At 43.9% G+C, this 14629-nt stretch overlaps 3 protein-coding genes across 4 annotated transcripts; 2 read left to right on the top strand and 1 right to left on the bottom strand.

The window, feature by feature from the left end:
• The first annotated feature begins 746 nt into the window (after positions 1–746).
• LOC120665234 lies at positions 747–3159 on the top strand. The gene is made up of 2 exons (XM_039944729.1): positions 747–1960; positions 2552–3159. The coding sequence occupies exon 1, from the start codon at positions 825–827 to the stop codon at positions 1944–1946; it is 1122 nt and encodes a 373-aa protein (XP_039800663.1). The 5' UTR covers positions 747–824; the 3' UTR covers positions 1947–1960; positions 2552–3159.
• Positions 3160–8272: 5113 nt separating this feature from the next.
• Positions 8273–11418, top strand: LOC120665235 (ras-related protein RABE1c-like). 2 transcript variants are annotated; one of them, XM_039944731.1, is made up of 9 exons: positions 8273–8494; positions 8587–8704; positions 9947–10019; positions 10135–10235; positions 10325–10390; positions 10482–10579; positions 10713–10775; positions 10850–10942; positions 11020–11418. In XM_039944731.1, the coding sequence occupies exons 2-9, from the start codon at positions 8632–8634 to the stop codon at positions 11098–11100; spliced, it is 648 nt and encodes a 215-aa protein (XP_039800665.1). In that variant the 5' UTR covers positions 8273–8494; positions 8587–8631; the 3' UTR covers positions 11101–11418. The 2 variants fall into 2 exon arrangements, with proteins under 2 accessions (XP_039800665.1, XP_039800664.1); XM_039944730.1 differs by having other exon boundaries at positions 8363–8494; positions 9947–10235.
• A 697-nt stretch (positions 11419–12115) lies between these two features.
• On the bottom strand, positions 12116–12851 carry LOC120665236 (zinc finger protein ZAT12-like). Its single transcript, XM_039944732.1, has one exon. The coding sequence runs from the start codon at positions 12799–12801 to the stop codon at positions 12244–12246; it is 558 nt and encodes a 185-aa protein (XP_039800666.1). The 5' UTR covers positions 12802–12851; the 3' UTR covers positions 12116–12243.
• Positions 12852–14629: the final 1778 nt, after the last annotated feature.

The raw sequence follows: 14629 nt of genomic DNA on the forward strand, positions 1-14629 counted from the left end.
AATTCATTTTTTGTATGGTAACAGATATAGTTGATGGATTAGCTTGCACTAATTATTAATTTTGGTAGGAAAAATGATAAGATTAGAAATGAATGGATCATTCAATTATATTTTGCGAGTTCGTAAAGTGAAAACAAAATCCAATAAATAATAGAGGTAAAATGTAGTATACAAATTTTTTATTATTTGTGTGTATAAAAAATAACTAAACATTTAAACACGGGGCCACATGTTTTATTTTTTTAATTATATTATAAATTATTTTTAATTATTTTTTATTATGAACAGTACCCTAGGCCCACATAACAGTAACTTTTATTATTTTCTATTATGAACAGTCCCCCGGGCCCCACATAAACAGTGCTCCTAGGCTTAGAAATGAATGGATCATTCAATTATATTTTACGAGTTCGTAAAGTGAAAACAAAATCCAATAAATAATAGAGGTAAAATGTAGTATACAAATTTTTTATTATTTGTGTGTATAAAAAATAACTAAACATTTAAACACGGGGCTACATGTTTTATTTTTTTTATTATATTATAAATTATTTTTAATTATTTTTTATTATGAACAGTACCCTAGGCCCACATAACAGTACTTTTATTATTTTCTATTATGAACAGTCCCCCGGACCCACATGAACAGTGCTCCTAGGCCGTATGAACAGTACCCCCGGCCCCACGTGGGGCCACGGCTCACGAGAGCGCGCCGATTCTTGGCGCAGTATAGGTACTCAATTCCGCCGCTGCCAAAGCAAGTCAACCCCCTCTTTCCCCATTTCCTTGCGTCTCTTGCCTTCGCCGGCACGGAGGGGCACAAGATGGGCTGGTCCGATCTGCCCGCCGATCTCGTCGCGGCAATCGCCGACAGGCTCGCCACCGAGCTGGCCGACCTCGCGCGCTTCCGTTCGGTGTGCCGGCCATGGCGGTCGGGCTCCGAGGCGCGCCTCCGCGTCCCTCGTCTTCTGATACCGATGATGTCCTACGAGACCAGCACGGAACGCCTCGTCTGGTCCCTTGCCGACGACCGCCTCCGGGAGGCCCCCCTGGCCGGGGCGCGCGGGGGGCACTCCTTCTTCTTCGCCTCCCACCACGGCTGGATCCTGACCGTCGTCGCCGGTGACGGCGACTTGAGGGCCACTCTGGTGTACCACTTCACCGGCGTCTCCGAGCAGCTGCCCCCCCTGCCCTCCTCGTTCTGTTGCGACGGCGGAGGGAAGGTGACCCTCGATGGCCTGTCGTGGGATTGGTCCCCGCAGGGCGTCGTGGTCTCCCCGGGCAAAGGCGCGCTCTTCTGCCGCCCCGGCGACGGATCGTGGAGGAGCGTCGGCTGCCCTTCAGCTGCCGTCACCAGCGTCACCGCCTGCGACGGCGCGCTGTACCTATTCGACAGGAAAACTCGCAACGCGACCGTGGTGGACGCCGGAACCTTGGCCGTGGCGGCCGTGATCGAGCCCCCCGCGCTGGAGATACCCAGGTGGGAACGGGATGAAGTCGAGGCCAACCTCGTCGTGTGCCCCCACGAGCTCATCCTCCTCGTCCGGTCGAAGCTCCATCACCCGTGGTGCACCGGCTGGCCGAGGTTCTGCAAGGCCTTCCGTGCCGACCCCCGCGCGGTGACTGGCGGCCGGAGCCCGAGCTGGTCGGAGGTGGCGGGCATCGGCGACCGCGCCGTGTTCGTGGACAACCTCCGCGCCTTCTGCGTTGGGGCCAATGACCACAACGGGCTGAGGAGGAACTGCGTTTACGAAGCGAGCTCGTACCACGCAATCGACGACGACTACGACTACAGTTTCGATCGATACGGGCGGATGTACTCCGTCGCCGTACTCGACTTCGCCAACCACACGACGGAAAGCCTCAGTTTTGGAAGCCTGGTGAAGCTGTGGAGCGCTGGAGACGGACAATGCTCTTCGTGGTTGATGCCTAGCTATACCTACTGAAGAAGTAACACGAGGTGAGAGTCTTGTTGGTGTCTCTCCGAACAAATGGAAGTCACCATGCTCGTGTTTTATTCGAAGAAACTGGGAGTATAGTTAATGTTTGCAAATCGATTCGAAATAGCGGATCGAGACAGCTTGCTTTAATTCAAACTTGTATGTCCTAAGGCACCATGGGTGTCTGACTGTCATCTATTGTTGTTTCATTTGAAATCTTAGACTCAAAATATTAAACTTTTGTGATTTGGCATTTTATTTTTTAGTATGTTGAATTAAAATATACAGATTTTGAAAGAACTAACATGAAGATTCAACTACTAATTTCAAGTTTTTTTTTACCAAATTTGACAATCATGATCTCCTTGATAAATTAAGGCCACATCATCGGCCAAGTGATAACCACAGTGCAAAACCACTTCCCCCAAGTGATTATTTGCATTGCATTGAATAGTTCAAGGCCTTTATCGCCAAAAAAAAAGAAGGAATAGTTCAGGCACTCAAGCTCAACTGACGACCCATGTCTTTGCATCAGTTTCATTTGATGGCCTCTCCCTTAACACAAAGTAGATGATGTATATATTGATGTTGGCACTGTCCATACTCACCAGAGGGAACAGCGGCACAATAGCCCTCCAAGGGCCATGCCCCAGAGGAGGCGAGGAGCTCATGAGCTTCGATTGGCACACCACTCCGCCACTCCATGTTACCGTCGCCACCATGCGTCATTGCGTCAAGGTCCGGACAGCAATGGTGAAATTAGAACGAAGGCTCGGCGCCATCGCTGGGGAGTGGGGACAATGTTGACGCCGCAATTCGCTGCGGAAGGGATGGATTTCTGGGCCTTGCCGGATGGCCCAATTCTTGCGCACAGCAAGCCCGTGTAAGTGTAACCACGACAAGGCCGTGTAGACACGACCACTCTCCTCCTATCGCGGTGCACTTGCCCCAGAAAGGTCAGTCCACACAATCACCAGAAGTAACCGGAACGCTAGCAATAAGCTAGCTCTCCGCTTATAAAAAAAAACTGACTAGCTCTCTGCTCTGCTAGTTAGTATAGAGGATGAATATAGAGTACGAATGGATGCAGGAGAACTGTATATAAAGGAGAGAATATCGATGATCAGGATGTAATATTTCTTTTAGAGGATGAATTTAGAATATGACGAGTGTAGACAGCCTAAGCTTTGAGTAATGCTAGTATCTACGGAATTTGCTAGTAGAGTACTGCCATCTGAAAGAATCTGGCACTTCTGTCATTTTGCTCTGCAGATCTACTATAAAAACAGAAACTGAGCATTGGATGCAATGCAACTAGAGCTGCCTTGGCAAATCATGGTTACAGAAAGTGCTGGTCCTTGCTGGACACCACCAACCGTTTGGGCATTTTGCTGCGATCGCTTCTCGTGCGCACTGTCGGGGCCTGCATCTGCATGTGATTGGTTAGCACTCTGATGCTTTTGGAGTTACCAGCTACCACATCAGCGTAGTTTAGAATCCTAATGGTGGCATCAGTACGCTTGAAAATGCCATCAAGTTACCCTTTTCCCCCAGACCCCCACCATTGCTTGCACCGTCCGGCTCCGGCCATCATCCTCTTTCGCGTGCTGTAACTGCACCGAGAAGCCACTGACGAGTGAAGTTTCCAAAGGGGGGGAGCAGGGAGGGGCGGCATGGAGGCTGCGTGACCCCACGGATGGCACTTGTGGAGCTGAAACCTGAAGACTCAGAAAGCACACCACCCATCTGCTTTCCGTTTACCCCTTTCTTTCACGCAAAACGTTGCTACCACTTGTAGTCTTGTGTACGGTGTACCACCAGTCCACCACATAGGGCAACCGCTAGGCACACATGATGATCGTCTGGTTGTTCGGAAGGGGAAAAAAATAAACACCACCTATCATAGAACTTTTCTTTTCTGAAACTGCAATAAAAAACAAACGCTCCAATTGAAAAAAATAAACACCACCTATCGTAGAACTTTTCTTTTCTGAAACTGCAATAAAAAAACAAACGCTCCAATTGATTCTTATGCAAATAGCAAGGTAGCCCGCGTCAATAGCGTGGGTAGCTAGTATTTCTTTAACAATTTTTTTAATTTTTTAAGATAACCGAAGAGATGTATTTGACATTTTATTTATCTTTGGTTCGCTCTCATAGAGTACTACCTGCAGCTTTTCCATGTATAGGCATTCATATTAATCATCAATTTTTAACTTGCTTTGTTTCATATCATGTTGACATATTTTAATATTTTAACTTGCAGTATCTAAATTTGAGGATTGAATTGAATATTAGGTCACCATAAATATAGGTGCATAATATACCACGTAATACTAAGTTTGATGATTAATAGTAATATAGGGTCACCTTGAATACATGTTTGTCTTTTTCTAATTTTTTATGTACTTATTAGATACATTTATATATGTGTACGTGTTAGTGTTATTTTCGAAGCCTACAACTTGTAACTTAGATGATGGACTTTGATTTGTGCCTTGCAATAATTTGATTTTTACTAAGCGAAAGTATCTCAAGCCTAGTTGGTTTAGTTTTTAGAGCATATGGATAGCATCCAACAAGCCTAGATTTCACTCCTCATTACAGTAATTAAAACAGGCATAGATTAAATAAAAAGTTATATTAAAAATAGGTTAGGGCTCCCAAAAATATATTATTTATTTATTTTCACCTACCGTAGAAAAATTATATATAACATATATGCTACATTAATATACATATATATATATATGTAAGTTTTTTATTCGTTCTAACCTGTTTGCATTTTTCACACTTTGGTTTATGTACATTTTTTGTCTTTTGCCTACCTAATTACAGAAATTGGCTCACTTCAGAGTTGTGTCATATCGATAATGGATAGTTCCAAACATGTCTTTGCTGTTATCTCTAACTCTTTTCTTGACTTCCATTTTCTCTAGCTATTTTTACCAATTTCACTCTCTTTCATTTTCTTCCTCCACACATTTGAAATCGATTAGTGTGTTTCGTGTCTGATACACCTAATAGAAATGTTTCCTGTGGAGTTCGATTCAGTTGGTGAGTTTAGATTGTGTGTCGGAGCTTTGTTTCTAAGCTCTTTATTATGTTTTATGGTATATTTTTGGTTAATAATTTAGGAGAAAATTAAATATTTTATGTAAACACTGGATATTTAATATAAGTATTATTGTTTTAGAAATACTTGCGATGTATATTTTTTTTCTTGAGTGTTCTAGTTACCGTAAATGATAAACAAATTACCCTTAGACTTGAAGAATAATATTTAGTTAATTGGTTCAATACATATACCACACCAGAAGTATAATTTACTTTATTTTTATTATCCTCCAACCACTCATTGATATAGCCATGTGATGCATGTTCTCATTTTGTCTTAGTTATAGTTATCTCCCGCCATTATGCTCCCAAATTCTTTGCACGCTATACCACGATAATCAAAGATGTATCATTGATAGTGCACGACTGCACGTCATTATGTTTTGTTGAACACTACCTGTGGCATGCAATGGATGAGTGTGCATGTCAAATATCGATTTTCAAGTTGATTTGTTCTAGATCTCGCACAACACTCCACAATGGTTGTCATCTATCATTTTCTCACTTGTAAAATTTTTTAGCTCTTGATCATCAACTTATGATAATTCTTTATGGTTGTTTCATGTAAATTGTTGCTATTAAGTTGTGCTTCTCCATTTATGCCCTAGCAATGTTGTCATACCTCCAAAAAAGTTTTCATAAAACACTTTGCCCAACTTGGCAAATGTTCTCTTCCATTGCACATCCACAATACAATGAGCTTACTAAATTATTTTAAAAAATTTAATTTAAAGTTATGGTAATAAATAAAATTTATAATGTTTAATCCTTAATTCTAAAATTTAGCTGCCCTTAATGAGGTGTGCTCCCTCTAAATTTTACCCTAGGTCAGTCGCGACTTACTAATGTGTGAGGATGAAGAAGTCTGCAATTAAATCTTCTTTATCATTGGAATATATATGCTTATATCATTATTTAGGGTTAGAACTCGAGTATGTGACCATCATTACACAATGGTGATCTGCATTGTAGCTATCTATATAATAAGTTAGTTTGTACACCGCGCACTGGTAAGTAGGACTTTTGGATGGTAAGAGATTCTAGCCCTAGTGGTCTCTTCACAATCTATCATGATCTTTATATTTTGAGCTCAAATTATATAAGATAAGAGCTCAGCCCTTTTTGAGCCTGACACCTAGATTATATAGATTAAATTTTGAGGCTATCCACCACCCTACTTGTGTTACCTTCCATGAGAATATGTTCTATGGCAAAAATGGCTGGAGGTCATCCTAGAGACAGGTTTTCTCACAACCAATGGAAATTTGGTTGAGGATAGCTTTGTAGGTCAGTATTGTTAGCCAAGTCCCGCAAATGCATTCTAGTACCATATTGTTGCTAGCCTAACAAAATTATGATGGTAAATCATTAGTTGATAATCTAGTAAATTATTATAGATTCTTCTCTCCTCTTGCAATTTCCAATTAGTGCAGTGGATGCTGGCCACCATACAAATTACAGTTTACTCATCATAGTTCTAATTTTCTGCTATGCTCTAATATTTCTTTAGCACATAGCTTTATTCGGACGGAGCACATGATAGCATGATATTTTTTCCCTTCAATATTTTTCTGTCATGATCCACCGTTTCCTGTTAGTGGCTGTGCTCGGGCACGTTGAATACTAATTCAATGTGTGGCATGTTAAATAGCGCACCCCTATATATTTTATTCAGCGGAGCCTATTGGTTTTTTTTTGCTTTGGTTATTATACTTTTCTCATTTATTTTTAGCCCATTTGATTAACTGCGTAAATTGGTCCACTTCAGACTTTTGTCCTCTCATCAATGTATAGTTCCGAGCATATCTTTGCTGTTGTTTCTAACTCTTTTCTTTGACTTCATTTTCTCGAGCTATTTCGGTTAATTTCTCCATCTTCAATTTTTTTTTCCTCCATACATTTAAAATTGATTAGTGTTTTTCACGTCCGATGCACCTAATGGAGTTCCCTATTTAGTTCAACTCAGTTGCTGGGTTTAGATTGTGCCTCAGAGCTTGCTATTTTTCTGAGAAAAGAGGAACAATGGCACTGATTTGAATAATTTGTTATGTATCGCAGATTCGTAGGCTATCGACTTAGGGCTATTTTTTCACTTTGGTTACTGTACATTTCTTATTTATTTTTAGTTCATTTGATTGACTGTATAAATTGGTCCACTTCAGACTTTTAATATTTCCTCTTTTATTTGCGCCTAATTAGGAATGGATTGGACATGTTTTATGATGTCAACTTTCCTTTTTTTTTAAACCTGACCGGAGACATGACTACGGAAAGATAGAGTCCGAGTCCTTTTCACATTAGAAAAACTAATAAAGTCTAATTCTAATAGGAAATACCAAATTAATATGGACATACTCTTTGGTGTAATATCATTCTCCTTTTTAGATTAATGTGGGAGTCAATTAGTGTGCGAGTCAATTGCTCAAAACTTGACGTGCTATCTGATTGATGCTCTCGAAATTGATATAGGCTCAAAACTTGATGTGCTAGCTGATTGACGCTCTCTAAATACTTGTGATTCAGTTGAGGAATCCTGGCCAGTTGTTTGAGAGATCTAGTTGAGAAAAAGCTATGCAAGACAAAGTTAATTGTACTAATTATTTTATTATATATACGTGTCACGGTCGGTTTTGGACCTGAGCCAAAGCTTTGACCAAGCATGAAAGAGTCCGGTACGTGTTTATGATGTGACCTTTCCTTATTTTTTAATCCTAGCTATATATGAAAGAGTTCTAATCCAACGTGGATTTTTTTGTGTGATATGAATTTTTTAATACGAAATGAATTCTTAGAATAATATAGACCGTTGGATCTTCATAAAATCCAACAGTGCAAATTCTTTTTTTAGATTAATATGGGAATTTTTAGACCCTTTCGATGAACATACTGACTTTTTTTAACACTACTTTAATAATGTAATAGATAGAAATCACGTTCACCGTCCCTAGCTAATATTGTAGCAGGAGCATATATATATATATATATATATATATATATATATATATATATATATATATATATATATATATATATATATATATACCCTAGGCAATGTATCCGCCAGTACAATTTCTCAATTGAAAACTGGAACGGTCTCTCCCTCCCCTCACCCACACATTAAAAAATTTGGCAACGATCTTGCATCGCCATTAGTGCAGGATAACCACCCCGTGTCAGTCTTATGCTCCCCGGTCGGTGGCTCCTCGCCTCGGGTTAAGCATCATCGCAAGCGGTGGTGGTGGTGGGTCTTCCAATCCAAGTGACCCGACTCGACCCCATCATATCACACGCTCGCTCACGCGCCCGGCCCCGGCCGAATCAAACCAAAACCACCACCGATTGGTTTTACCCCCCACGAAAAAAAAATTTCGCGTCTCCCCCCGTCTGCGCAGCCCCCAGATCCGGCGCCGTCCGCTCCTCGATCACCGCGCCCGCAGGTGAGCCCGCCGATCCGCCCCCCGCCGTCCGCCGCCGCCATTCCCCCGGGGTCGCTCACGCCGCGGGTTCCTTGCCCGCCCTCTGCGTGCAGGTCGGGGGGTTTGCGCGCCCCGGGCACCGGAGGAGGAGGAGCGGCATGGCGGCGCCGCCGGCGAGGGCCCGGGCCGACTACGACTACCTTATTAAGCTGCTCCTCATTGGGGATAGCGGTGGGTGCCACTAGATCTTTCTTGCTGTATATGTATCTCTCAGTAGATGGATGTGTTTGTCTCCGTACGCGCGCGCGCGTTCGGGGGATCGGGGGTTGGGCTTACACGCCTTGTGGATCTCGCTCCTGCTGCCTGTAGCCGTATTCGTGCGAATGATCCGTGTTCAGTTTCTACATCGTAGTGGAGAGCGGAGGAGATGTTGCTTGCTGGTTCCTGCTTTCTGCCTAACTTACCGTTCGTTCATCTAGTAGCCACTTTGCTGCGTTAGTTTGAGATGCGAAATTAGGGGGGGCAGTGATGGGGAGGATGGATTGTGCCTTGCTGTGACTTTTTTTTTTTGGCTTTCTTGGATGAACACTCAGTTGTCAAATTGATGTTAGATTTTTTCCCCCTTCACTGACGAACATTCAATTGTGCAAGTTATTTGGTTCAAGGAATATGCACACTGGAAACAGTCTGATTTGCGGAAATGTGTTTTCAAAGTTCCTTAGTCTGCAGATTAAGTTGGTAGACCAGTTCAAAGGTTGACGTGTTGAGCTATGCTTCCTGGTTAAGCAATTGTTTTTTTAACCCATTCTTGCATTGAGTGGAGAGACTAGAAAATGTTACTTCAGAATATGTTCAATAGGTGCTTCCAATGATGAAAAAATCATTCATATGTGATGTTGTGTGCTGTTGTCTTTCATTAAAACCATGAAATTATTGGATTTGCTGTTGTAAGTGGATAGAGGGAGTTTCGTGCTTGTGGGAAATGGATAACTTGTGAAAATGGCAGCTGCTGGAGCAGTGAAACTAATTTATCGGAACTGGTACAACATTACAATTTTTAAAATAATACTTAACCACAAAATATGCCTCAACAAAACTAGGTGCATTGCTGTGTTCTATCTGAGCGGTTTTAACCATATTTGACTCTTTACCTGATACAGCGTTACTGATGATCAACTAGGTGGTTCTTGCTACACAAGGGTGTATATGTGTTCTATGCCTTGGTTTGGAGCATTTCTAGTATTTGCTTCAAGTCCATTGGTTCCTGGCATAACCTTGGTATTATGCTAATTGCTGAGTCTTGCTCTAGTAGCTATGTGTAGCTATGTCATTATAATATGTATAGTTTTGGACAGTTATCATATGAAGTTTTTTTTTTGACTGAAAAGTTAATGTGTAGCTATGGTCATACCTGGTTGTTAAGTTTTCTGTTCTGTCAATTGCCTGACAAGCACTCCTGTTACTTGTTTCTAGGTGTTGGCAAGAGTTGCCTCCTATTGCGGTTCTCCGATGGTTCCTTCACTACAAGCTTTATTACCACAATTGGGTAAGTCTCATTGGTCTCATGAAGATTGTTTAACTGCTCATCATGCCTTCCCACATCCAAAGGGAATGCAGTATTTGTGCTCTCCACCACTGATTTCAATGCTTGTTTTGTGCAGTATTGATTTTAAGATAAGAACAATAGAGTTGGATGGTAAACGCATCAAGCTACAGATTTGGGATACAGCCGGCCAAGAACGCTTCCGGACCATTACCACTGGTATAATGTTTTATTTCATTTCCGTTGGTCTACTTCCTTGAAAAATATATGGTAAACATTTTGATCCAGTAAACTTTATTTTATCTCAGCATACTACCGAGGAGCAATGGGCATCCTGTTGGTTTATGATGTCACCGACGAGTCTTCTTTTAACAGTACACTCTTTACCACACACACTATTGCCTAATGCTTCCATTTTGAACAATTTTACCCATTTGTTGACAATTGCTTTTACCTAACATACAGACATCCGAAACTGGATTCGGAACATCGAGCAACATGCCTCTGATAATGTCAACAAAATATTGGTCGGCAATAAGGCAGATATGGATGAGAGCAAAAGGGTAGAGATCCCTGAAGTCATCTTTCCCTTTAATTGTTCTAATGTTCTATAAATGTTTTGACCGATTTCACTCAGTGTCCTTTGTTTGAAATCACTAGTTATGATGCTTAAGTTTACTGTAACTGTTGCGTCAGGCTGTACCTACTGCAAAAGGACAAGCGCTTGCTGATGAGTACGGGATCAAGTTCTTTGAAACTGTAAGTTTCTGCCTGAATCAGACCTTTTCAGTGACAGTCATTCTAGTCTCACAACAGAGTTCTGTGTTTTGCAGAGTGCCAAGACAAACCTTAATGTCGAGCAAGTGTTTTTCTCAATTGCACGTGACATCAAGCAGAGGCTTGCGGAGACTGATTCTAAGCCTGAGGTACAGATAATTGTACCTGTTTACATTTGGAATTCCATTGCAACCAATGATCTGAGCGATATATCCTTTCACTGTAGGAGAAAGCAATCAAAATTAACAAGCCAGACCAGGGTGCCGAGCAAGCAGCTGGTCAGCGATCCGCTTGCTGCGGCTCATAAGAGATGTGCAACGTCCATGATCATTGGTTATTTGACGTTATTTATTTCCCGCTTGGCTATTATAGGAAGAATTTGAAGAAGCCACTTATGATATACTGATGTGGTTGTACCTGTGTTTGCTTCCATTCTTTGAAGCAATCACCTCTTGCTGTTGACGTAGCTATTGCTATTGCTGGGAGCTATTGCACTCTGGATTTCGGTCCGTTGAAAAAAATCTCTCCTCCCTACAGTGTGTAATGAATGAAATCCATGTCGTTGGGTTTGCATTTTATCCATCAATGCATGGAATAACGTGATGCTCTGACGTGCATTGTGGCATTTTATTTTGGGTGTTTAGTTCATTTTGCAAAATTTTGTAAAGATGTAAACATGACATTTGAAGTATTAAATGAAGTCTATTTGCAAAACTTTTTGCATAGATGGGTTGTAAATCGCGAGACGAATCTAATGATGCTAATTAATCCATGTTTAATCATTAATTAGCGGATGGTTACGGTAGCATCACTGTTGCAAATCATGGATTAAGTAGGCTCATTAGAATCGTCTCGCGATTTACAGCCCATCCATACAAAAAGTTTTGTAAATAGACTTCATTTAGTACTTCAAATTAGCAAGATACCGTTTCACTTTAATGCGTTTACGGCTTTTTTGCGTTTACATGTAAAGAACTAAACAGGACCTTTGCCATGCAATCTGTTTTCTTGAGAAAACAGCTTTGCTGTTCTTTTCTTCCTGTCAGGTGTGCTCCCTCCTTTTTTTTTATAAATGTGGTTTGGCATAGTATCATCACCAGCGACATACTTTGACCGTTAATGTCAGATTGCTCATGGCTATAAAATTCATAGCATCTGAGAGTGGTTTCAAAAATTAATCTAATGATGCCAAATTTTATAGTATAATATAATTCATGAATTCTTGGATTAGGAAGTTCTCAAATATTAAAATGATTCAATCTCAGAATTCATGCGCAACTTTGAAAAGAGGAGGGAGTGCTCTTTATACAAGGAATGTTCGTGTGATCGTGTCCAGTATAATTCTGTTGATGAAGAAGGCTCGTTAGGAAAATAAGAGATCAATATACTTGGAACTATACTGGGAAAATAATTGGAAACCAACACAGCTTATACATTTGTTGGCAGCTTCTCAAAGAGGGCTGTCCCATATCAAAGTTTTCGGCACGCCTTGCACCATGTCGCCAAGCCCAGCGTTATTCCGGCACTTGGCGCAGTTCTCGGACGGCGCCAGGTTCAGGTCCAAGCAGATGCCACCGGCGGCGCAGCCGGCGCCAACGTCTTCACCCTCCACTGACGTCGCGTCCCCGGAACGGTGCGTCCCGGCGGCCGCCGTGGTCCGGTGCCGCCGCATGTGGCCGCCCAGCGCCTGCCCGACCGCGAACTCGAGCCCGCAGACGGGGCAGCCGTGCACCCTCGGCCCGGCCGCCGCCGCCGCGCGCTCGTCCTGCGCCTCCAGCGGCGTCGCCCGGCGCGGCTCCAGTGCGCCGTGGTAGGGCCTGGGGCGGCTGTGGCTGGCGCGGTGGCCGCCCAGCGCCTGGAACGTCGGGAACCGCCGGCCGCACGTCTTGCACTCGAACACGCGCCCGCGGGTGGCGAGCCCCGCCGTCCTCGCGCCGCCGCCGCCGTGCCGCTGGCGCTGCTGCGAGAGGAGCACGAGGACGCCGCCCGCGTCCACGCCGGTCTCCATTGATCTCCTAGCTTCCTGCCTTCCTTGCCGCTCCGATCCGAGCTACTCGATCGATGGCGCAACAAGTGCAGTGGTGTCCAGGGGGGCCTGCGGCGTGCCCGGATATATATAGAGCGCGACGCCACAGCTCTAGTAGTAGGAATTTGACTGGCGAGTGTAAAAAGTTTCTAGATGTCGGTACGCTTTTTCTACGCTGGATTAATTGGGGTCGGTAACATGAAACGCAGACGTAGCCAGAATGCACCAAGCTGCCTCAATTAAAGCTTCATCGGGCGGGCGTCGGCAGCCGTCGGATCGCCGAGGTTTCGCGTCCGCTGGGGGCGGCGGGCGCGACGTCTGGACGGAGAGCGAGCTGCGGTCGTGGTAGCTCGGCGTCAAGTGGTTGAACTGGGTGCACTGCCGGAGTGGCTCAGCGTTTCACACCCAGGTTTGGGGGGTTGGTGGTTGAAACTGGACCATGACCTGAATCCATGTCTCGGAAAGTCAGAGCTCACATTCAGCACGCGTCAGAAACAACTTCTATCTGCACGATCCGCTTCAAGTTCAATGGCCTAGTCGGAGCTTCTCTCTGCTGAATCGTATCAGGTTGGTGTGTTTAAAAGGCCCCTGTCTGGACGGCTAAGCATAGTATTTGACCAATTGTGCAGCAGGGAACACTGATGTAATGCAGCAATGTCCACCAACTACTGTGATTTTCAACTCTGACCAATCAAGAGGTGACGGTGACGCCAGCAAATATTGTTGCGCGCACTTCGTTTAACCACGCAGGTTCTAGGCGCATACTCCCTCCATCCTGGAATATAAGGCATGAAGAGGTTAAAAATTGATCCTAAGGTTCTTTGGACAAAAAGCTATTGATGATCTCTTTAGTTTTGGTGCTAGTTTTGTAAAAAAAATCAATCACGGTGGGTCGGAGGAGTAAAAGGTCATGTTAATCTTCTAATTTTGGTGTGGTTATTGAAAATTAAGAACTTGATTAACTGAATAATGTACTAATAAGGATATGTGCATCTGTTTTCTACTTCATATTATATCTGAAAAACTCGTATCCTACATTTCACATTCCAGGACGAAAGGAGTACACATAGTACACGCTCGCATAGATCAGACGGCATGATCCAGCAGCATGTCACGTTCAGCTGCTTCAAACGGATCCATGCTGATTCTGTTGACCAGGGTCCGGTCGTGCCATGTTACCAACCCCGTGAGGCGGCGAGCCGGCGAGGCAGGCCGATCGCAAAAGTCAGGAGGAGCAATTGGGATCCGAGTAGATTTCAGTTCTGAACCCGAGTGAACTGAAGCTGCGCGACGCCGGCTCATCGCTGGACGCCACGATCAGGCGGTCCGGCGCGCCGTGCGAACGAGATCGGGCAGGCCGGCGACCACGGAGCCAGCCACGTAGGCCGCCACCGATCAACGAGGTTCTCCTTTTTCCTGACCCGGCGACTTCGAGGTCGCTGTGTCACACCCGTTGCCGTCGGCGAGCCGGCGACGTGAGATCGAACAGAGCAGATCGGATACGAGGTAGTTTGGGGAGGAGGAAGACCCTCCTTGATCCCATTCGCTGTTACTTTTCAGATAACAAAACATGTGTTTTGTTCCTTACAATAGATGGCATATATCTGCCGGTAACAAACTCTGCCACTTGGGCCACACTCACGCACGCCACACGTCGCAATGCTGATTTTTAGGTTGACTGCAACTTTCCTTTCTCCTGGTTAATTTTTTTCCAACAAAACACATGGTGGGTCCCACTGTGCTCACATATCTCCTCTCCCCCACCGCACACCCCACTCCCGTGATCCCTCCTCCTCACCCACTCCCTTCC

This window comes from Panicum virgatum, chromosome 3N, assembly GCF_016808335.1.
Source record: "Panicum virgatum strain AP13 chromosome 3N, P.virgatum_v5, whole genome shotgun sequence".
NCBI classification, from domain to species: Eukaryota; Viridiplantae; Streptophyta; class Magnoliopsida; order Poales; family Poaceae; genus Panicum; species Panicum virgatum.

Excerpts from the sequence above, each read along its gene's own strand:
- LOC120665234 (XM_039944729.1), top strand. The coding sequence starts at position 825 with ATGGGCTGGTCCGATCTGCCCGCCGATCTCGTCGCGGCAATCGCCGAC.
- LOC120665235 (XM_039944730.1), top strand. The coding sequence starts at position 9,983 with ATGGTTCCTTCACTACAAGCTTTATTACCACAATTGGGTAAGTCTCAT. Across the intron at positions 10,236-10,324 it reads CTTCCGGACCATTACCACTG|CATACTACCGAGGAGCAATG; the intron begins GTATAATGTTTT and ends ATTTTATCTCAG. Across the intron at positions 10,391-10,481 it reads CGACGAGTCTTCTTTTAACA|ACATCCGAAACTGGATTCGG; the intron begins GTACACTCTTTA and ends CCTAACATACAG.
- LOC120665236 (XM_039944732.1), bottom strand. The coding sequence starts at position 12,801 with ATGGAGACCGGCGTGGACGCGGGCGGCGTCCTCGTGCTCCTCTCGCAG.